This window comes from Haliotis cracherodii, unplaced genomic scaffold (assembly GCF_022045235.1).
Source record: "Haliotis cracherodii isolate W230 unplaced genomic scaffold, xgHalCrac1.p SCAF_8, whole genome shotgun sequence".
Taxonomy (NCBI): domain Eukaryota; kingdom Metazoa; phylum Mollusca; class Gastropoda; order Lepetellida; family Haliotidae; genus Haliotis; species Haliotis cracherodii.
Genome location: NW_027266341.1, coordinates 27,197,376 through 27,221,852, shown reverse-complemented (window position 1 = coordinate 27,221,852; position 24,477 = coordinate 27,197,376). Strand labels below are relative to the sequence as shown.

At 39.0% G+C, this 24,477-nt stretch overlaps 1 protein-coding gene across 1 annotated transcript in view; it reads right to left on the bottom strand.

The window, feature by feature from the left end:
* LOC139450889 (carbohydrate sulfotransferase 8-like) overlaps positions 1-24,477 on the bottom strand; it is a 100,907-nt gene that overhangs the window by 9,089 nt on the left and 67,341 nt on the right. The window contains exons 2-4 of the mRNA XM_071232720.1: positions 22,846-22,975; positions 13,916-13,968; positions 4,095-4,791 (exon numbers count right to left, since the gene is read on the bottom strand). Coding sequence (XP_071088821.1) covers positions 4,095-4,791; positions 13,916-13,968; positions 22,846-22,921 — 826 coding nt within the window. The 5' untranslated portion in view covers positions 22,922-22,975. The remainder of the gene's footprint in view (positions 1-4,094; positions 4,792-13,915; positions 13,969-22,845; positions 22,976-24,477) is intronic.

Sequence of the window (24,477 nt, the reverse complement as noted above, 5' to 3'; positions counted from 1 at the left end):
AGGGAAAATCCCTGTTAAAAGTGTCGGTCCGACTTGGCCCGGGCTGTCAAAATCAACTTAAACCTCACAGATGTATCTTCAAATGTGTTTACATCTATAGACTAGTGTTATATCTACCTAAATACCACTTTATAGAGTCACAGATCTCAGTATTTATAGAAAACAGGGGGCTCAAAGTGAAGCCCTTTTCTCTCTATTCTCTTGGCCCGGGCGGTCAAAATCTACTTTAAACACACAGATGTATCTTCAAATGTGTTTACATATAGGCTGGATATTTTGTCCAAGTTCCTTACACCAGTTACCAAAATTTCCGGCCAATTTACTAATTTTAGAATAGGGTTTGGGGTTCACGGCACTGTTCTCATGGGTCCCATAGCAACAGCTCTTAGCCAATAGCCCCTGGGGCTATTGGATCACATGACAGGGGCCACTGCCACCGTGGGACCCCTAAACTTTTTAACAGCCTCTTTCTGCCTGCACTGCCTGGACACCAACATCGCCAGCTATCCCTGCTCATTTTGTTTTAGGTAAGAGCACCAGTTTCTCTATATGACAACTATAGGTCTATTGTATGCAATTGTGGTATGGTCCAGTGCATAGTTATAACATTTACAGGACTAAGAATCATGTGCTGCATTTAATTTCATAGAGTCAAGCAAAATTCAAAACAAGTGTTTGGCCATTGTCCAAGTCATTTTTGCTGTGCCAAACTGACAAACGTCGTTCATCTGTGACTGTCCAAAGGTGCACTCAATGGCAATAATGAATGACATTTATTCGTTACATTATTTTCTCGTTTGAAAATAGCTTTAGTAAGATACCTTTTGTGTTTGGAAGTAATTTTGCTAATTAGATCGGCCAGTCAAAATTGAAACTAGCTCATTGCTAAATTCAAAGTTCCATTTATTCCAATTTCTTTCGTCTGATAAATACACTTGTTGCTGACAACAGAACTCTGTTGCAAGTTTATTTTAAATTAACAAGTGGCTATCACTGGTCATTGTTTTCCCAAGCCATGCGCTCAGTTAAAACACCCTAGTGCCATCTGGAAGTAATTAGTGGCTGACCCCTCACTGACAACTCTTGACCTGTGCGCTGGGCAGCATACATTATCTTCGGCTATCCTCGGCACTCTCCGTCTCTCTTCCGTTTGCATCACAAAATGGCCGCACCGGATGTAGACAAGGCATGGATCCGTCGTCTGCTTTAAGCCAGGGTCATTACTGTGTTAATAAAATTTCCTTTTTGATTTGTTTGGCCTACCATACGTTAATGTCATCCTATCCTAATGTCTGTGAAGAAATAGTAACACGACCAGTGAATATATATGGCATAATTTATCAGGCAATTTGATATTAGTGTTCATTCCAAGCTTTGGCATTTTCCTGCAGATTGTTGTTCTCTTGGCGTCTTGCGTTACGCTATCCTACATGATGACAACAGGCTTAATATCTAAATATCTAAATATGAAAATACCCAGTTTATTAAATACCAATCCTGTCCTTTTAAATATGTAGTATTTCTACATTGTCGGATTGCTGTTATAGAGTAATTTCACTGCGTTTTCCCACTTGATGTGATAGTGAAGTCTCCTAGTATTCAATAATAATATAATGTATTATATCATATGGCCAACAATTTGCCTGCAATTTGAGAAATATGTATTATGTAATATCCATATATTACATTCCTTTTTAACACATTTGCTTAAATTGGGCATTCATTCTGGGTAGCCTCACGTGGCTTACCTACTGGGTGTATTGTCATACTGTTGGAGCTAGCCCCATATGGACCGGTATGATCATCCAACAGGCAGTCACACCCCACTCCTCTTAGCCACCTTTCTAGTACAGGCCAGGTGTCCTGTCGTGGTTATTAGTATTGCATGTTTAAACCGGTTATTTATACATGCATATCAAATTCAAACCTCATTTTGGGTTTACATGTATGTTTCCAAAATCTCCATTGGCCGCTGTTAAATTGACTTTCACCTCACGTCAGGTGGGATCGTTTATGCAGCCTATATGGTAGAAAGGATGTGATGATTATATTGGGGTGTTATTAGTTAATATCATTTCTGTATACAATCATTGTCGTTGTGTGTTTATTGATGCACATATGCTTTTTGGTATTAACAATGCGCTTGCATTTTCTCCTATAAGTATTATCATCACATCCTGAATATCAGTTGGATTATTGTTGATTCTTTTGAATATATTTTATAAGCTCTTTCTGCCTGCACTGCCTGGACACCAACATCGCCAGCTAGCCCTGTTTATTTTGTTATAGGTGTTTTCCAGACTGTGCGGCCAGGATTTGCACCCTGTTACTTTCTTACACTATATTACAGTATTATCACTGTCTTTTTGTGTTGTGTCATCTTTGACTAGAGTATTTCGCGCAGTAAGCACACTTGCCCACCCCTTTTCCGTGAGACGAAATCGTTACGCAACTGTGGTGATTACGCAGCTGTGGTGGTATTTACGTACATTCGTACCTACCAATATAAACAAACTTCATCAGCCTCACCCCCAACAGCTGTTTGTGATTATTTGACCAGTAGGTCGCCTTCTCTACTATCGGCCAACACAAGCACAGTTACATGTGGAGTACTAATTAAACATTCCAGTAATGTTACACGCCACGATATCAGTTTTATATATACAGAACAATTATTGTTTCGCAGTGAAATGAAACATGAAATCTAAATTTTTCTAATCACCCTGTATTATCCCACAATTACATATTTGAATACAAAACAATTGAAGGTAAACAACTACACGACTGTAGTAGTATTTCCTTTTCTAAGTCAGTCCCAATGTGACTGAAGGTTAAACTATACCCAACGATGTCATTCCGGCTAGGATGATCATCGTCAGTCTAATCATGTTTTCTAACGTCTAGCAACCATGATTGATGCTAGACTCCTTTAAAGATTAACCAACATGCTTTTAAAACAAACATTCAGGAAAAGCACGTGCATTTCAGTGTTCTTCTGTTTGCGACAGTTCATTTCCCGAAAACAAAAATTATAACAAACAGTCACTGCACAGTGTTCCTGAATGTGCACTGTAAACGTCAATCCGCGAAGTAAATGACATTATTGTTGTTTTTTAACTACAAAACCGACAATCCATAAATAGTTCTTCAGTCCAATCATATAACAATACATAGCAATTATCCCCCTTTACCAACATATACAAAGAAACCCAGTGATCAACTAAAACACTGCATTATGCACATACATAATAATCATAATCATAATCATCATAATAATAAACGAATGCATAACAATTATCTCCCTTTACCAATGTATTCAAAGAAAAACAATTTTGGAAATATCATGTTTACAAATTTGTAAATATTTGGATATAACATCTGTCCAAAATTGTATATTTTTGGATATAGCATCTATCCAAAATTGTTTAGGCTTTGGATATATCATCTATCCAAAGCATATACAAGCTTGTATATCTGGACTTTTTGTGGCAGTGCTGCATCCTACACACAAGTACCAACAAGTTCTAATAAAGCAGCCCCATGTAAATATATGATTAATTTATAGAAAATGTTTCTAATCTTTGATCCTTCTTTTACGTCCATCAACATAGATTTACAAAGGTTAGGCTCATACTAACTTTGAATGTAAACTACTATTTTTGTAGGTCAGGTGTATTTGTTATGAAAAAAATCAATATTGTCATCATTTTGATAATCCCCAAACACGAAGTCTGGCATTGGATCATAATCAAACATTTCAAAATCACGCTCAAAAATCTTCCTCAGTTTGACCTTAGCATGATAGGTCAGTGAGCCATATGCCTGTCTCAGTGCTCTATTTCTCCCTTCATGTAGAATGCTAGGCTCTGACGCATTGTATGCTTTTTGTGCTAACTCATTGAAACGTTCGAATGTAATTTTGGTGTCATTTGCTTGCAAAGGAAATGGAATCTCTTTTGATATCATTCCCTGAATCTGACATGTTTTCCAGTGCGCCCGGAGTCCTTCAATAAGTGACACCCCACATTGTTCCATTTCGACCCGTCTTGGAAAAAAAACAAGACGTGTACTGGAGGAAATCATTGCAGACTTACCATGGAAACCATATTTTAGTATAGTCTCCCTCGTAGACTTATAGTCAAGCATACCCATAGTGTCACTCACAAACACCATGTCATCTCGAAATGTCTCCAGCTTCCCTATGTACGTATATTCAGTCTCACAGAACTTACAATGTTCACTGATTGGCATAAAATGGGGATCAATATTCTGTTTGTGGTCATGCTGGTAAATAAAGTAATTCACGAACTCCGCAAAACTTAGGTCATGTCCACAACGTAAGCTTCCAGTTCTGGAAGTGTTGCCCCGCACCACCATCAGGGCTGGCTTTCCCACCTTCTTCCAATAAAAAGGATTGATACAGTACATTTTATCAACATATCCTGAAAATAATCTTGTGTATGGGTTTCTAACGAACGCGATCATTGTGCTAGATTTTCTCATTTGTGAGCCGGTTCCAATGGTAATATCGTTATTGGTTCTCGTTCTCTTTGATCCATCAGCATTATTCTTATATGCATTATCAACATGTCTCCAGAAGGTACTGCCACTCTTTTCTATCGTACACAAGGAATATTTTGGCTGGTTGGTTTTGGCCTTCTCTGGAGACGGTGTATACCCAAACCGGTTGCAGGCGTCTTTCAGAAGTTTTCTCCTCTGAGCAAATCTGCTTTCAAGTTGCGCTTTCATTTGAGGGCTTTGTTGCAGACGTGACTTGAGGTTTCTCTGAGCCTATAAACATACATAAATATCATATAATTAAAGAACATATACATTGTTGCTGCATATGTATATTGTCAATATATATTGACAATTAATGGACATATAACGGCAGTTCCTAGCTATTAAATGGCGGTCTTTCAAGTATCGAGCCTGTCCTAGACAAACCAATAATAGATAAAAGATATCATGAGCAACGTGGCACGCTATCAGGCATGCTACCAACCGCACCTTAAGAGCATTACATACATTAAAAGAAATGTATGTTTACCGACCTGAACTACAAATAAGACAGACCAGTGAAACCCCTCAACTTTTTAAAGGTAAACTTTTCCTTTTATTCGAGCAATATTCCAACAGCTATAGCCTTTAGTGTCTACATTTCACAACATTTGAGTCACCCCTTGCATGTGGATATGTAGAAAGAGAATAGCGAGATTCCAGAAATCTGCTATTGTGTTCCAAATCGGAACATTGTTTTTATGATACTTGCATTTGAAAGCAAAATCTGCAATCCTTCAGAACCACCTGGTCTATGAACATGTTTGGGGGATGATCACTTGATTTTGTTTCTCTCTGCATTATGTTTGGTTAATCTGTGGCCAGTAATAAATTAAAAATGAATTTACACTCTTCAAAAAAAGACACGCACAGGTAGATTTTTCGGAAATTTATTGTGCCTAATAAAGTCTATATATTTAATGTAATATCATAGATAAAATTATGACATTTTGAGGCTCGATAGTCACATGTTGTCGTTGTACAAAAATATTGACCCCCCCCCCCCCCCCCTCCCCCCCTACACACACACACACACACACACACACACACACACCATGACACTACCGCCACCGAATCTTTCGATTTCACGTACACAATGTGGGGCAAAACGCTCATTTCGACGACGATAAACAGGTCTTCAATCTCGCCGGTGAAGAAGAAATCGTGATTCATCACTAAACCACACTCGTCTCCAGTTTCTCAAATTCCAAGGCTTAAGGTATGTCACCAACGCAAGCGCCGCTGTGGATGGATCTGATGCAGGGGTGATAACTGGTCTTCTGGGTCGGATTCCAGCCTCGCGAAGATGGTTCCTGACTGTCTGGTCCGATATACTCTTGAAACCAGGGATGCGTCCTGCAGTCTCCATAGTTGTGGCATTGCGATGACATAGGTGGAACAGTCGAATGTAGCGATCCTGTGCAGGGATGGTAACTCTTCGTTTGGCTGTTCTTGGACGGTCTGCGGTGGAATTGAACTGTGTGTACCGGTCACAAAGGCGGCAAATGGTGCTCTGGTGGACATTGGAATGGCATGCAACAGAAGATGGCGATTCCCCTCTTTGGATACGTTCTATGGCGCTGTTCCGATTGGCACTGCTGAGTCTCGGCATTTTCGAACTTGAAAAATGTTTTCAATTGAATGACAAATTATTAACTAATGCTTTTCTTTTCATATATCCAATTTAAATAACGGATTTTTGGTGTAGTCAGGTTCAATGAACTACATACTACCTGTGAGTTTCTTTTTTTGAAGAGTGTTTGGTGTTTGTATATGCATCTAACATATCACACATCCAACGTCACACACTACATCATGAGCAAATGTTTAGGGATCACTATCAAATAGTGATGACACCAGGTGTTCGGCAAGAGGAGAACGTGTCCTGCCCCCACCGGATGCACCCGTCACACACACATTCAATGGCAACTGTTCATTTGAACAGAACTTTCAAACATATTGTACATATTGTATCAAAATAGGGAATTGCATCGGACATCATGTTTGTGACTGATGTGTATCAAATGTGGAAACGTCCTCCACATGAGACCTTGAGTGTTGAAACCTTGATGAAACACCTCTTGAACAGGAGATATTCTTTTAAATCTTCTCAGCAAATGGATGTTTGACTGAACCTCAAAAGAAATGTAGACACCAAAGGCTGGAGCTGCTTGAATATTGTTTGACATAAAGGGAAAGTTGACCATTGGCAAATTGAAGTCATCACTCTTGCCATACAGTATTGAGGAGAGTTTGTGTCACTTTGAATCTTCACAAACTCAGCAATAGACAAAATCGACCATGATCTGATCTCAACTAGTGTTCAAACATCATTTCAAGGGACTGTAAAGTCTTTGATTCAGCATCCAGATCTTCTCAATTTTGGAGTTAAACAAGCATGTTCTCAGACACTGACAGTGTTAAACAGCAAGACACGACCAAACAGGTACACCTTAGTACCACCTGTTGTTGCAATCAAGGCCATTGTGCCAATGTCTGACAGTACAGGACATGGATCAGACTTTGCCAAGCCTGACTTTGTCATGAGTCTTTCACAGGTTTGACAGCATTTCCACCTTGCCATTTGACTGCGAATATCTCCATGGTGAGATTTGGTGAACAAAGTCACAGCTGCCAGCAAACGGTTCAACAGCACCTGAGTTTAATGAAGTATCATTATAGGCCATCATGCAATCTGGTATTCAATGTCTTGGACTTTGAGATTCTCAATAACCTCAGCATGCTTGCCATGTAGGCGATCAACTTCAAAGTAGTCAGAAACATACATGTTGTTCACTTTGATGAGATAGCCTCTCTGTTCAAATTCAAACATATCATAGTCAATTTTCTTCCATGGACGTCATGGAATTCGCAGCCAATCAGCGGTTCCTTGCTTTGACAGAAATCTCACATATGCGCATACATTCTCGAAAATCAATATGGCTGGAACGTATCCTCTCAATAATATTGTTTTGTATTCTCTTTGGTATGACCTGACGGCTCCTTGGTCGAGTGGTAGAGAGTCTGCCCAGAGACCTGAGGGTCCAGGGTTCGATCCCCGCGTGCATCATGCCAAAAGATGTTAAAAGTTGGTACTTGTTGTTACCCTGTCTGGCGCTCGACATTAAGGGGTTAAAACAAGGACTGGTCGGCTCGGAGTCAGCATATTGTGAGGTATTCATGTTAAACTGCGGCATTGTATCTCAGTGGGCTAGAACTATAAATCGGCATAAGTCCGGACTAGTACAAGCAGCCATACACACACACGTGCATGCACGTCATTATATAAGTGCAATAATCTTGGACGCGACGTCAAACTCCATTTCACCTTACCCCACCTTTGGTATGACCACACGTTCACCCCTGAAGTTTATGTCATTCGGCACCAACAGTTTTCAGTGCCAGCATGTCGACACCTGAATAATTTGCTTCCTGTATCTCTGAAAACATCTTCTCAGAGATTGAAACATACTCTGGCATTTGGATGGACTTGTACAATCGACTGTATCCAGAGATTTCTATTGGATATGGAAAGAACACGTCCCATTTTAATTCTGGAAATCCATGTGTCATGACACATGATTCGACTCATTTTAACTTAATCCAACTAATTTGTGGCGTTATCAAAATATTTCGCCCATTGGCGAGAATATTTTCCTTTGCTCAAAACTCGTGTTTTTCTTAAACAAATACATAAAGGTTTGTCTACAAGCATCATGACACATGATTCAACTCATTTTAACTCAATTCAACTAATTTGTGGTGTTATTAAAAGTTTGCGCTCATGGGCGAAAGGGTTGGGCCCATGCGCGAGAATATTGATCTTTGCTCAAAACTCATGTTTTTCTTTGGCAAATACATAGAGGTTTGTCTATTAGCATCATGACACATGATTCAACACATTTTAACTTAATCCAAAAAATTTGTGGCGTTATTAAAATATTTCGCCGGGCAGGCCCATGGACGACATAGTTTAAATTTTAAGTTTTCGAAAGATTTTTTAAACATTTTTTCTTCCTTTTTATGTATCCATGAGAACAGCATGTTCAATTTTGTAAACTCCTTTGACAGAGACTGGCCACAGCATGGAAAGTTTCTAGACAAATGGGTTTTCAGAATTAAAATGGGACGTGTTAAAGGGATTCGTCGCTTTATGTAATCTCCATCTTCTCCCTTCTGGTTCATCATGTGTGGCCAAGTGTGTCGGTCACAAACATCTGCGACCTTATCACAAGGCTACTTTCATGTCAAAGACGCAACATCATCGTCGTTTCAGCATGCTATGCAAGCTTTTGTTAAGGATTGCTGGTTTATGATCTACCTCGACATGCACTTTCGTACCATCGATATAGTGTTCAAACCTTTCCATGCCAACCACAACGGATAACATCTCCTTTTCAATCTGGGCGTAATTTTATTCAGATGTTGTAAGATGTTGTAAGAGCATGTATACAATATAGTTGTGATATATGGTACGATGGTATGTATAGTATGTTATGATAATGTTATATGAAATAATACTATATAATATGATCTTATAATAATGATACAATATGATATGATGTTATAGAATATGTTGTATGATATAACAAGATGTGATATGGTAATATAGAAATTATGAAATTACAGGGTATGGTATTGTACTGAATGTGTGAAATTATGTGACTGCGTTGAAATGCGAGGTGGAATGACGTGAGGTGATCTGGTGAGATATGTACATAAATTGTATAAAACTGTATATTCTTCAACTTGTACTATAGGCCTGTGGCCTCTTCAGTATGTGAAATAAAGAAATTCGATAAGAGCATGTGAAGCATGTACCACAGGTTGTCCTTAAATGAGACACACATTGTAATCCATTTTGTGAAGCATCACACTGTATTTCGGTTTGACCAGAGCCACCAAAGAACTTCAACACTGGTGGTTCAGACAAGATATTCTTCATCTTCTTAGGAGACATTCCATGAATGTGTTCATCCCACAAGAAGTGATTACCATCAATCAACGACGCACATAGTGGTCAAGTGATTTGACAGATTTTGTGCAAACTTCTGAAGAAAGTTTACCATTTCAAGGAGACGTTGCGCTCATGCTTGTCAGTTGGTGCATACATTTTAGCTATTGTCTCTATAAGAACTGGGACAAGTCCAAATTTGAATTGTTTGATTGGCATTACTTAGAAGTTGACGGATGACAAAGTAGACACAATATACTGATAACAACTTCTTTAGTACTGTAAAGGCGACGTTTCGGTATAGATCCTTATACCGTTGTCAAGCAAGACTATCCAAATTTGCTGACCCGGAATCGAGTACCCATTACTATTATGGATTTAGAGTTCTTCCCCTTATGCTCATATCCCCGTCATCAACAACGGCTGAGAATACGAGGAAAATCTTAATGGAGATAACTTGATTTTTCCAATAGTCATTATTAACGCCAAAAAATATTTGACAAAGAGAGTTCAGTTTCGAGAACAGCTATTTTCACCTTTGCGCAGAAACTACTTGACCATATATTTTTATCATTTTGCATCGATGTTGTTAATGAAGATAATTCACTTGAAAGTTCTTAAATAAATCCGGGGATTTAGGATTGAAAAGTTACATGTATTAATACTGCAGTTTCAAAGACGAGTTCAATAAACAAAATGATAATAGTGTATATATCGAAAAAAAGAAATAGTTTCTTATTTTAATACTTAATAGTATAAAGACCAGTTGTACACGGAAAAAGTTGCATTGGCGCCTAAAAGGTCTCCGACGTTGTGCTTGTTTGTGGGACTAGGCCCATGAGAGTTTTGCGTCACACTTAACCCATTATACACGCCTCCAACTCACAAAATTGGGAAGAATATTATCATGGCGATGTACGAGAACGAGAAAAAGATGCTAATATTCAAATTAAAATCACAAACAATGGCCCTTACAACCGACATGTGGACTAGGTTGAACACAGTGGCTTACATTACTGTAACTGGTCATTACATTTCTGACGACTGGAAGCTGCAAAATGCAATGATGGCCACAACGGACCTCCATAACTAGCACACTGGGTTTAACATCGCAGAAGCACTGACCATTATTGCAAAGGAATTCCAGATTCACAAAGTAATCTCAACAGAAAACGCTTCAAACATGCTGCAGACCAGCATACATCAAGCGTGAACAATGTTTTGCACATAAGCTGCAGTTGGCAGTCCAGAATGGACTGGACAGCACCATCATTACCTTGCGTTCTTCAACAAATTAATTCCAGCATCAAATGCCCTAACTGAACACCAATAGAAGCTGGGCCAAAAAACAAAACAGTGGTTTAAGATGCTCTGACATGGTGGAACTCCAGATATATTATGATAGAAAAACTGATCATAAAACAGTGCTTACAGACCGACGTTCATTAAACACAAACAACTAAATTTGAAGGAGAACCACTGGATTCTTGTTGACCAAATGTTGCCCATTTAAAACCAATGGTTTGGTTTCAAACACTGTAAACACCCGATCTTGACAGCAACAAAGCTTGCGATTTCAAAACCAAGGTCGCTAACTGTCCACACGAAACGTCTCTTGTCTAATATCGAGAACAGCCACCTGTCACCTGGGATTGTAGCTAGCATTCTAAATCCGCAATACAACCTACGCCGAAAAATGCCCCGAGTCCTTCACTCACGTCAAGGAACTCTTGTCATAGGCTGTGAACAAACAATAGTGTCCGTCTCAGACAAATATCAATGTTACAGATGAAAATCAAGATAAGCTGAGCACTGGTGAAGAAATGTTGAGAGCGGTGAAGAACGGACCAGCAGAGCCACCTGTTAAGAGGATCTCATGTGCGACATCGTTGTTTGCGATTGAAGAGGCATCTGAAGTAGAATCTAGTTATCTTTCTGATCCACATAAGAATACGCGACTCAACGTTACCCTTATCTTACAAGGTTGGCCTGACACTGTTTTTGCATACTAGCAACGAGTCATTTTCCCGAGGCAAGGGCGTTTACCGACTATCAAAGTCCAGTTCCCACACTTGCCGAACTAGGCTGGAATTTCCAGGCTCGATCGTTGCGCAACCAGTGGCCATTACGAGTTATTTGCCTCTTCTGTGTCCCTCCTATTGACCAAACAGATTCCATCACACATATCACATGCATTTGCTTGAAACAAAATGGCAGCTTCCAGTCAAAACTATCTGATTGATAATCAAGTTATATATTTTGGAAAACGGGTGTTACCCCGCGAAGTGCATCACATCACTTGAACACATTGATTAATTTATTGAAAAGTCTGTCGACATGCAAATCCGGCAGTTGACTGAAATCTGCACGTTGAAATCCATGTAGTTCGATATGCGATTTTGATTGGACAATGCCAAGACTCGTTAGTCCAGGCAAAATGTAACTCCGGAATTCAGCCAAGTTCGGCAAGGATTGAAATTGGACTTTTATAGTCAGTTAACTCCCTTGCCACGGGAAGATATCCTTGGTGAAAACGTCAACTAGGACTCTTAACTGAATACCGACGGTAGTGATGAATGGAGCAACCAAAGCTTCCAGCCAAGTTCGGCAAGGGTGGGAACTGGACTTTTATAGTCAGTTAAACCTCGGGAAGATGGCAGCGAGTGTACCCTCAGAGAATTCTGTTTCAGCTGGACTAACGATCACCATGCAACGATCCAGTCTGGAACCCGATGTGGTAGTTGCTATCATAGTTTTATTGATTGGTGTCAATGATTTTAGTGAATCAGAACTCATAGGCCAATGCATTCACAGTTGAAATTTCTGTGTATGTTGTTAAAAAATTTCATTGGAGAATTAAGGTTGAAATATTTTTTTAAGTGTTGTGTCATTTACAATTCACCCAAAATAAAATAGACATACTGATGAAATTACAATTCAATGTGTATTAATTGTAAAAAATCATTATCAATGGAAAAAGAAGATAAAATAATTAAGATTGCACATTATTTTGATAAAATAAAGTATAACAATACGCATTGTATTGGTGACTTAATATAACAAAAATAAATTACATATATTCGATGATATGATAAAATCAGTATTTGAACACGAAGTAAGAATTTCCAAGAATTGTAATTTATTTTTATCATTATCTACTCTCTATGCCAAATAACATTAAGCTATGCATTTTTCTGAAAGTTTAAAACGGTCATTACTTGCCATTGCTTTGATAGCCAAGATTATTTCTAGCTCTGATAAGCTGAACACTCGTTGGTGTCTCTGAATAAGCCAATAGCGGCGATTTGCAAAATCGAAAGCAAATGCAATTGAGGTTTACTGAGAAAACATTATGTGAATTGCAAATCTTCCTCATCGATAACATCTATGTTAAGACATTTAGGCAAGAAGTAGGAATCCCCATGGGCCCCAATTGTGCTCCCCTTCGTGCTGATGTGTGTCATATGCAGATGAATTGGAATTTCTGCTCGCATTGGCAAACTTTCCATCCAATGATTTACACATCTGAACTAGAAATACAGGTGACCAGTATGACCAGAGGAATGACTTCAACTGTCCAATAGTTAACTTTCATTTTATGTCGAACCCTTTGCCTTTGAGTGTGTGTGTGTGTGTGTGTGTGTGTGTGTGTGTGTGTGACGGGTGCCACTGGTGGGGCAGGATACGCGGACACACTATTTGATAGAGATTCATAAATACATGCTCATGATATAGTCGGAATAATGCACTGAGTGCGGAGTTCAACAACAATACGAGCCATCAACATGTTAAAGGGAGAGCTACAAGTAGTGTAATTTACATCACGAGCTGCCGAGTCCACGGTGTGCAACACGTTCCTATAATTGAACAACTTGGATGAAATGGTTTTCGTGCAGGAAAATTTGAAATATTAAAGTTGAAAACATCGAGACACTGGAACATTTTAGGAAACTTTGTCCGAGAATGTTACCTAAATTTACTGGGACTTTGGCTGTCTTGATATCTTTGGGATGCCAGAAAAAGAGTCAATACATTAACGTTGGCACTAAGGTGGTTAGAAAGACTGACAATGTCTTTATTTTGACATTACATTGGAATTGGAATTTGCGTAATTTATATCTTGTTTATTGTTTAACGCCGCACTCAGCAGTGTTCCTTCTATATGAGGGCGGTCTGAAAATAATCAAGTCTGGACCAGACAACCCAGTGATTGTCACCATGAGCATCGATCCACGCAATTGGGATACGATGACATGCATCAACCAAGTCAGCGAGCCTGACCACCCGATCCCGCTAGTCGCCTTCTACGACAAGGATAGTCGCCTTTTACGGCAAGAATGGGTTGCTGAAGATCTATTCTATCCCTGATCTTCACGGGTTAATTTTATAAAGCCGACTTACCTCAATATTATCGCTTGACGAAACTGCCGGAGACAACAGTTGTAAAGCATGATCTGAAAAAGTGTTAAAATTAATTATCTGATGATTTGTTTGGTTGTTATTTAACGCCGCGGTCTGTAAACACTCGAGTATGGACCCGACAATCCAGCGATTGACATCACGAGCTTCGATCCACGCAATTGGGATACGATGACATACATCAACCAAGTTAGCGAGCCTGACCACCCGATCCCGTTGGTCGCCTCTTCCGACAAGCACAGTCGCATTTTGCGGTAAGCATGGGTTGCTGAAGTCTTATTCCAACCCTGATTTTTGTAATTAATTGTATTCAACTCGAATGGAGCAATATGTGACAGAGATACATGCAGAACTAGATGCAGATGTATTTTGACCACAACAATCTCCTATATATACACTATAGCGCTCCTATTATGGACATGTATATGAGCCGATATCATTGCTTTATGTTTGCAAGGAAATAACATTGCAAATGCCATACCTTGGCAATATCACTTGGCAACATAGGGAAAGTAGTGTGGAGTCACTGGAGTGGACCCTTATACTGACCCTACAGTCAATCGGTTCAGGAAATTCACAATGTATATCTTCTGGATTGTGTTTTTTTTTAATTTTGTTTGTCGTCTAACGCTGCATTCAGCAATATTCCAGCTGTATGACGGCGGTCTGTAAATAATCAAGTATGGACCAGACAATATAGTGATTGACGTCATAAGCATCGGAGCAGAACAGAACTTTATTTAAGCTCAGGCCGGGATCCTCGGCATATGAGGTACAAATTTGCAAACAGTAAATACAGAAGATGGCGGGATGGTTTACATGGAAGATTTTACAGTTTTCATGACATTACAGAATGTACAGAGTTTCTTAATAACATTTATTTTTTTACAATTAAAAAGTTCTATAAAATTTAAACATATTTGGGGTTTTAGCATATGAAATTGGAACATATATTTTCCGTTGGGGTTTGAAAATTGACAAACAAAAATATAATGGAATTCATCACCAACATCGCTCATGTCGCAGAGTTTACACGTTCGTTCACTGGCAAGGATTGTGTGCCACCTACCTAGTTCAATAGGTAAATGGTGGCATGAGGTTCTAAACAGAAGGAATTTTACAGCCAACGAGAAAGGGATAACTAATAAATACTTTTCAAGGACGAGTTCAGTTTTAAATATGCGAAATGTGATACCTTTAGAAGAATGTGTAATCTCTGCATTCCATGTTTGAGTTGCTATTTTAGGTAATCTTAACGACATGATCGATTAAAGGACATTAGGAATAAATGTTTGTTTGCCTAACCAATAGAAACTGAAGCCCGTTTCATTGAAAATACTTTTCAAACATTTTATCCATTTTTTATCCACCGCCACGAAGTGGAAGGGGGATATAAGAATGGTTGCCGTCCGTCCGTCCATCCTGCCGTCCTTCCATCCGCTCGTCCGTCCGTCACATTTCGTTTCCGGAGCAGATCTTGAAAACCGTACCTTATTTCTTCACCAAACTTATCACATAGATAGGTCTAGTGGTTAACTGGTGCCTTTTGATAGTTTGAGATTTAAAAAAATATATTTGTTTGAGTTTCCATGGCAACGACTTTGATTTAGACTGAAAATGGCGGTAGTCCTCGTTTCCGGAGCAGATCTTGAAAACCGTGCCAAATTTCTTCACCAAACTTGGCACATAGATAGGTATAGTGGTGAACTGGTGCCTTTTGGTAGTTTGGGATTTAAAAAAAATATTTTTTGAGTTTCCATAGCAACGACTTTGATTTAGACTGAAAATGGCGGTAGTCCTCGTTTCCGGAGCAGATCTTGAAAACCGTGCCAAATGTCTTCACCAAACTTGGCACATAGATAGGTATAGTGGTGAACTGGTGCCTTTTGGTAGTTTGGGATTTAAAAAAAATATTTTGTTGAGTTTCCATAGCAACGACTTTGATTTAGACTGAAAATGGCGGTAGTCCTCGTTTCCGGAGCAGATCTTGAAAACCGTGCCATACTTCTTCACCAAACTTGGCACATAGATAGGTCTAGATGTGAACTGGTGCCTTTTGATATTTTGGGTTTTTTAAAGAATTTATTTAGCGAGTTTCCGTGCAACGACTTTGACTTAGACTGAAAATGGCGGTGGTCCTCGTTTCCAGAGCAGATCTTGAAAACCGTACCATATTTCTTAACCAAACTTGGCACATAATGTCATCTCGCGGTATTGAACACATTTCCATTCTTGTTGGTAAGTTCTGCATTGCTTTTGTTTATCTTCCTCCAAAAGTGTCATGGACACGTTTGTTGCATTCATTGACTAACTTTATGCAGAAACACAACTCATTACAAATACAACAGTGTAACTGATCTTAAACCTACTCAACTGTATTAACACTGCCTCCTGTCCTGTATATATTCTTGTCAACCATACTCTGTACTTCACTTCCTTGATAATGGTGTTAGAACCTACACCCAAATCATCGATCCAAATTGTAATAAAGAAGTTGTTTGTCCATTTGTCTCATCCTTACTCATTACAAATACAGTTACACATTCTATCATAAACTGAAGATAGGAAACAACACCAGTAATAACTTGTTTTAGTGCTGCAAATAGGCCATTTACAAAAAGGCCCAGTGAACATAGTTCCCAGGAGCTAATGCATTGCACACAACCGGACACGTCATATTGGCGGGGGATATGAGTATTTCATGCTTGTTACAGCTATTATTTGTACAGACTTCATTGCATAACATTTGATATAGAATTCTTGATAACTTTTGTTCTTTGCCAGATAAGATCTTAGCCCAAAAAACATACCATTCGGCATTTGATAGAACTACTTAAAGGTACTCTTCCAAGTTTTCCATACAACATTATAAAGGTGTATTTTTCTTAATAGGAAGTAATTAATGTAGAAACAGATTCAATTTGTTTACAATTTTCAAACCCCCAGATTTCACAACCATATAATAGAATTGGTTATACCATATCATCGAAGAGATATAATTGACATTTTATGGATAGATTAAATGTTTTACTCTTACGTAATACAAAGCACAGTGGCAGATTCACAATTTGCTTTTAGTTTTTTGTTTTACTAGTATTGATATGTAATCTCCATTTTTTGCAGTAAAGTGAAAAAATATCAAACATATTTTGAAAACTTTGATGATTAAAAGCTAACAAAACTGTACCATCTGCATATAGTAATGCGAACAAAACAACGGAGAGATCTAACAGACCAATATGTGACTGAGATTGAATAGAAACACTAGGGCGGTTTTGAGTATATGAAAACCTATTCAAGATAATTTAGAAACAATGAAAACAATATTGAGGACAGATTTTCTCCTTGCCAAGGGAAATGTTCTGAATATACACCGTTTGAACACACACATGATTTAATGCCATCGTACATATTAACAATAATACGAATGAGTTTTCCATCAATACCTTGTGCTGATATGTTTTTCCATAAACCTATACGCCAAACATTGTCAAAAGGAAATCAACGGAACCACAATACATTTTTTTCTTTCTATTTTTTAGTAAATCAATAGTTGCATACATGGTAAAAATATGATCATTTGTGGAGTAGCCATGTCTAAAACCCGCTTGTGATTCTGACAGAATGTTATTACTTTCAACATAATTGTTTAATCATTTATTTATAACTGAGGTAAACAATTTCCCGAGGCAACTTATAAGACTTATGTTCCGAAAGTTTCCAGGGTCATCTGTACTTTCTTTACCTTTGTAGATCGGACGAATAATTCCGTTTAACCATTGTTCGGGAAGTATCCCAGTGTCAAATATAAGATTAAATAGTCTGGCATACAAGGGTAAAAATGTTGGCACCGAAGCTTTAATATATTCATTGATAATGTTATCCTTGCCACATGCCTTGTTATTCTTTAGTAGTTTGGTGGCGCATTCAATTTCTTGTTCGCTTATATCAGTGTTTAAAATATCATTACAATTATTGACATTAAAATTAATATCAAAATCAGTCAAATCATCAGGGATAGAGTCTACATTATCTGCATTTAGGTTTTTGAAATTGTCAAAAAATGTATCGATAGGTGGCAAATTTTGCATCATTATCCTTTTGACGTAACATTTTCCAGAATTTATTCATTTATTCGTAAATTAGAAATATTGTTTTGCATTTTGAAGTGATGACTATTATAGAATTTGAGAAGGGTATTTTTATAACGTCGACTACAGTTTTAAAGTTGAGTTTTGTTTAGTAAACTTTTATGTTTATTAAAATTCCGTTTTGCCTGGTGTTACAGTCCTGATCTTACATTGGCGTCCGAACCAGGGCTTTGATCTATTGCATCCGGGTCTACGCCGGCGAATTCCATGATTGGCCAAATGCTGATTTTGCTTTGAGTAAGAAAATGTTGTTAATATTATGTACAATAAGGTTTACATCGTCATTACAAATATCACTGGGCACCAAGGAATGAATTGATTGTACAAAATCGTCATCGTGCCTCTTATCCCAGAGTTTGATTGACAGATGTCCTTGTTGATTGGGTTTGATCTGTGATATTGTTAACATTTGTTGATTCACATTTTAAAAGCAACTTCAGAGCGCAATGGACATCTGATAAAAAAGGATAAAAAAACCCAACCTTCTAAATCAAAAACATATTTTAAAGTGCCTAGAGAAGAGACGGTATAATCAATGACAATACAATTTTTACAGGTATTTTTCCCAACACCCCTCTGCAATTTACAATAAACAGTGAGTTATTTTTACACATGTATATGAGTTTATGTCCATGATTATTCACTCCCCGCGAATCACTAGAACATCTTGTATCTGAAGTGCCTAGGACAGATAAGCAGTCAGATCAGTGTCATTTACTTCATCGATTACCATATTCGACGTAATAAGCGCCCAGGGCGCTCTTAAAATTAGAAATAGGGGGTTCTTATTAGAATATAATTTTGGTGGAAAAAACAGAGTTGAAAGATAAATTTCGTGGTTGATGTTGACAGCCTGAAATGTTTATATACGACAGATATATTTTTTCAGAATTTAATTGCCCATAATTAAGGGTGCATATAACACACGAGTGCGTATTATAAGCGAATAAATAAGTCTTGTGTACATTGATCAATCGGAAGGGGTGCTAATTGGAATTGTTCACTAGCCAATATATGAGCAATTATCGCCGTGGGCGCTTATTAGAGCGGGGCGCTTATTACGTCGAATACGGTATATCATTTGGTATACCCAGGTGTTTTGACATAACACTTTCAATATAAACGATATCACTCGTATCTTTGGTTCGGGCATTAACATCTCCAACAAATATTACATCAGAGTTATCTCTATGTTTTAAAATATCATCTTCAGTAGTATAGGTAAAGGGGAGACCTGAGACCGGTACACCCATGATGGGGCCAGATTTATACCCCAATACTTCTACTACAGGAGGGGGGATTTTTTCTCTCTTCCATGAAAATGATGATGCTATTCTACGATCGACATGAAATTAAACTAAATATTATTTGTGGTGAAAAACGAGAGGTGTCGAAACAGGATTGTATCAAAGTATGGGAAAAGAAACAAAGACGAATGCGCCCAAATAGGTGTACTCCCGAGCAAAATACGAGGCACCTCGTTGTGCACAGAGGCAGTGTTGTATCTCGTTGTGCACAGAGGCAGTGTTGTCTCTCGTTGTGCACAGACACAGTGTTCTCTCCCGTTGTACACAGACACAGTGTTCTCTCTCAGCTCGTTGTACACAGACACAGTGTTCTCTCCCGTTGTGCACAGACACAGTGTTCTCTCTCAGCTCGTTGTATACAGACACAGTGTTCTCTCTCGTTGTACACAGACACAGTGTTCTCTCCCGTTGTACACAGACACAGTGTTCTCTCCCGTTGTACACAGACACAGTGTTCTCTCTCAGCTCGTTGTACACAGACACAGTGTTCTCTCTCAGCTCGTTGTACACAGACACGGTGTTCTCTCTCAGCTCGTTGTACACAGACACAGTGTTCTCTCTCAGCTCGTTGTACACAGACACAGTGTTGTCTCTCGTTGTGCACAGACACAGCGTTCTCTCCCGTTGTACACAGACACAGTGTTCTCTCTCAGATCGTTGTACACAGACAGTGTTCTCTCCCGTTGTATACAGACACAGTGTTCTCTCCCGTTGTACACAGACACAGTGTTGTCTCTCGTTGTGCACAGACACAGCGTTCTCTCTCAGCTCGTTGTACACAGACACAGTGTTCTCTCCCGTTGTACACAGACACAGTGTTCTCTCCCGTTGTACACAGACACAGTGTTCTCTCTCAGCTCGTTGTAAACAGACAGCGTTCTCTCCCGTTGTACACAGACACAGTGTTCTCTCCCGTTGTACACAGACACAGTGTTCTCTCTCAGCTCGTTGTACACAGACAGTGTTCTCTCCCGTTGTATACAGACACAGTGTTCTCTCTCGTTGTACACAGACACAGTGTTCTCTCTCGTTGTGCATAGACACAGTGTTCTCTCCCGTTGTACACAGATACAGTGTTCTCTCTCGTTGTATACAGACACAGTGTTCTCTCTCGTTGTACACAGACACAGTGTTCTCTCTCGTTGTACACAGACACAGTGTTCTCTCCCGTTGTACACAGACACAGTGTTCTCTCCCGTTGTACACAGACACAGCGTTCTCTCTCAGCTCGTTGTACACGGACAGTGTTCTCTCCCGTTGTATACAGACACAGTGTTCTCTCTCGTTGTACACAGACACAGTGTTCTCTCCCGTTGTACACAGACACAGTGTTCTCTCTCGTTGTACACAGACACACTGTTCTCTCCCGTTGTACTCAGACACAGTGTTCTCTCTCAGCTCGTTGTACACAGACACAGTGTTCTCTCTCAGCTCGTTGTACACAGACACAGTGTTCTCTCCAGTTGTACACAGACACAGTGTTCTCTCCAGTTGTACACAGACACAGTGTTCTCTCCAGTTGTACACAGACACAGTGTTCTCTCTCAGCTCGTTGTACACAGACACAGTGTTCTCTCTCGTTGTACACAGGCACAGTGTTCTCTCCAGTTGTACACAGACACAGTGTTCTCTCCAGTTGTACACAGACACAGTGTTCTCTCCAGTTGTACACAGACACAGTGTTCTCTCCAGTTGTACACAGACAGGTCTAGTTCTACTCCCCCCTTGTCTCTGTTTCGGTCCAATTTCTGTGAATCTTCTCATACTTAATGTCTTTCTCTAAGGCAAGCGTGTTACTCACAATTGTGCCTATTGTAGTTGATATGTTTTCGCTCACAGATTCAGTACACCCTGTAAACACCAGATTTTACTCCATTGTGCGACACTGAAGTTCTAACATAGTTTCTCTCAGTTCACAGTTCTGTTGTGATAATTGTTGGATTCTGCCATGGAAGCAGTCACCATCAGTTTGACAATCATCTAGTCTGCCTGCCAGTAAATGCACCTGATAGTATGTCTCATCAGAAGCTGTCTGACATTTATCTCGTTTCCTTTTCAAAGTGTTCACATGACCCTCCATTGAGGACACTTTTTCCATGGTTAAGTTGAGTCTGGCGTTTAACTCACTTAGATTGGGATTAAATTCCCAATCTGGGGCGATATGGGTAAACATAAAGGTCCATTAACACAGTAGGACTGCAAGTATTACTCTTGTGTAGTGAGATGGGGCATATCACTTCTTGGTTCAGTTACACTTTAAAACAAAGTGAGAGCCTTCTCGACGCGAGACTTCGCCCATCCGCCAAATCCACGCAATTGGGATACGATGACATGCATCAACCAAATTAGCGAGTCTGATCACCCGATCCCGTTATAGTCCAGGCAATCTAGGTCATTTTTTCACTAAACTTGGAACAAATTGCACCGGATTTTATTTTACCACAATGCATTTCTACAAGGTCCCGAAAACAACATACTGAAAGTCCCTGTTTGGGAAATATACATGTCTAATTTGCATAATCCAATGTGGCCACCAATTATCAATATATCTTCCATATTTGAGATGAGGGTCAATGTTTTGATGAAAAAAGCATGTGTTGTATTGCGAAATAGCCATATTATGTTTCTAAAAAGATATTCACAACAACTGAACGTTTTTTGACAAATCTGCAAAAAATCAATATGGCCGCCACTTTCAAGATGGCCGACAAGTTTCCTAAATATGTGTTGACACTGTTGAATCTTTTAACTCTAAAACAGTGTGATAGGACTTATATGCATATAACTTGGCAGATTAACTCACTGAAGTATAGTTAACACTTTAAGATAAGACATTCCATCACCAGAGCCCCTTGTGGCCCAAAATTCCAAGATGGCCACCAAGAGTTTGATGGCTAGACATAGAATATCAAGACACTGTTGGTCTCTGATGACATTTTGGGAGTGATTTGAACTTCTACATTGGGGTAAACAGACCTAAGGATGTATGTAGAATACTCAGTCATTTGAATAAAACCAATATAACTACCAAATATCAATATTTATCTCTTAAATGACATGTTTTGGCGAGTTTAGATATCAATGTTGATTGTTATTGTCTGAATCTACTTATTAACATGACAATAAAGGCTATAACATGTTTCGTTTTCATACTATGTAAATACTTGTTGGAATAAGTATGACCTATATGAGGTCCTCTCAGGATTTACACCAACATATTTCCCAAACTGGGATTGCTTGTGACTTTTAGCATGTTGTTTTCGGGACCTTGTAGAAATGCATTGTGGTAATATAAATTCTGTTGCAATTTGTTCCAAGTGAAACCTTATTTTGCCTGGACTATTTGTCGCCTCTCACGACAAGCATAGTCGCTTTTTACGGCAAGAATGGGTTGCTGAAGACTATTCTACCCCGGATCTTCACGGGTCTTCTGGGTTGTGCAACGTGCACTTACCTTTCGTCCAGTTGAAGGTGATACATGAAGCTAGCAGTCCAAGTACAAGGAAAGCGACAAGACGTTTCATTCCCATGGTGCTGGCGAACTGAATGAGCCTGAGTCGAATTGAACATATAGTCAGACCCAGCTGTAACAGTAAGCACACCTGTTTAAAGATCCACAAGTTTGAGAGAGCGGTACAAAAAATCAATTTTATAAAAAAAATAAAATATTTATAAACCTTAAAGTTATCGACAGACAGACTGACATGCATACACATTTATTCAGTAATATAAATAACCGACCCACCATTCAATGATATTTATTGCGAAAACTTCTGCTTAATATAGTCCATTATCATATAATGGGTAGGTTTCTTGGCAGGATAAAGCCAACGGATAAAAACGATATCCGTTGGGGTCATATGCGGATAGAGATGCAAATATCAAAGGTCAAGTAGGACTACTTTCACTGTTTATAAACAAACATGGCGTCGCCCTCGTCAATCGAGTCAGAATTAACCATCGGGAATCTGGATAAACTACAGAGATAACTGCTATCATTATCAAATGAACAGTCTGATATACTTAAAATCAGTGTCTAGCTGTGACGTGGCTAAGGCATTTTATAAGTTTGGGCAACTTTGGAGATATAAATTTCGAAACAATTTTGCGAGGGTACGAAGCCTAGCCAAGCGGGATCAATAGCCATATCTGTGCTTGTAGTCCTCTGCGGCTGGAAACCTCCAGAAATCAAAATAGTTGGATTTGGTCGAAATATGTTTGAATTGTAACCTTGTTTCTTTTTGTCGCTGTGTGTACATCTGATTGCACTTCTTAACGTTTTGACTAGACAGGCCGACTGTCAACAACGTCTGAACGTGGCCATGAAGTCTCATAAACTAGGGTTAGAGTAGCTTCCCTTTGACAAAGGGCAGTTACTCTAACGGACAGACTGATGGATTGCCGCGAAATGCAAGTAAAAACCATTGTTGTTTTGCGTATATGTTGCTTAGCCACTGTATAAAAAACAGATTTTAGTTGGAACTATATTGGCTACGGTCACTGTCCGACTGACACATCACTAACCCTGTGACGTAATAAATATTAATGCGCGCATTCCAGGAAAACTCGCAATGTTTCGGTAAAGTTTGTGAGAGAGGGAAAGCGATTTTGAAGCACAGAATTAAAGAATGACATTATATGATAAAGAGGTTATCACGCGTACGCTTGTGTTTTTGGGGATGGTACATATCCTGTATTAGGAATAAACACTATGTATTTAGCTCGCCAAGGCTCGCTAAATACAATGTTTATTCCAAATGCAGGATATTTAACTTTTGATGACACTTGCTTTCAGTTTTGAAAAATTGGCCTTGTCCTGATATTGCCAAAAAGTATCTGTGCTTCATATAAAGTTCAATAAAATAACAAAAGTCTTTCAAAAATCTTTCTCCTCGACTTTAAGGTCGTGATTCACAATTTGCAGGTGCTTTTTCATGGACGGTGCACAATATGGATGTTTGCGTGTTTGTCGGAAGCATGATACTCATACATACGGGTTTCAAAGTGAACAGCACACAATGATTATTTAACTACCCAGTGCTCATAAAAACACTTTGGTTAACCAACCATACATAACGCTTACGCA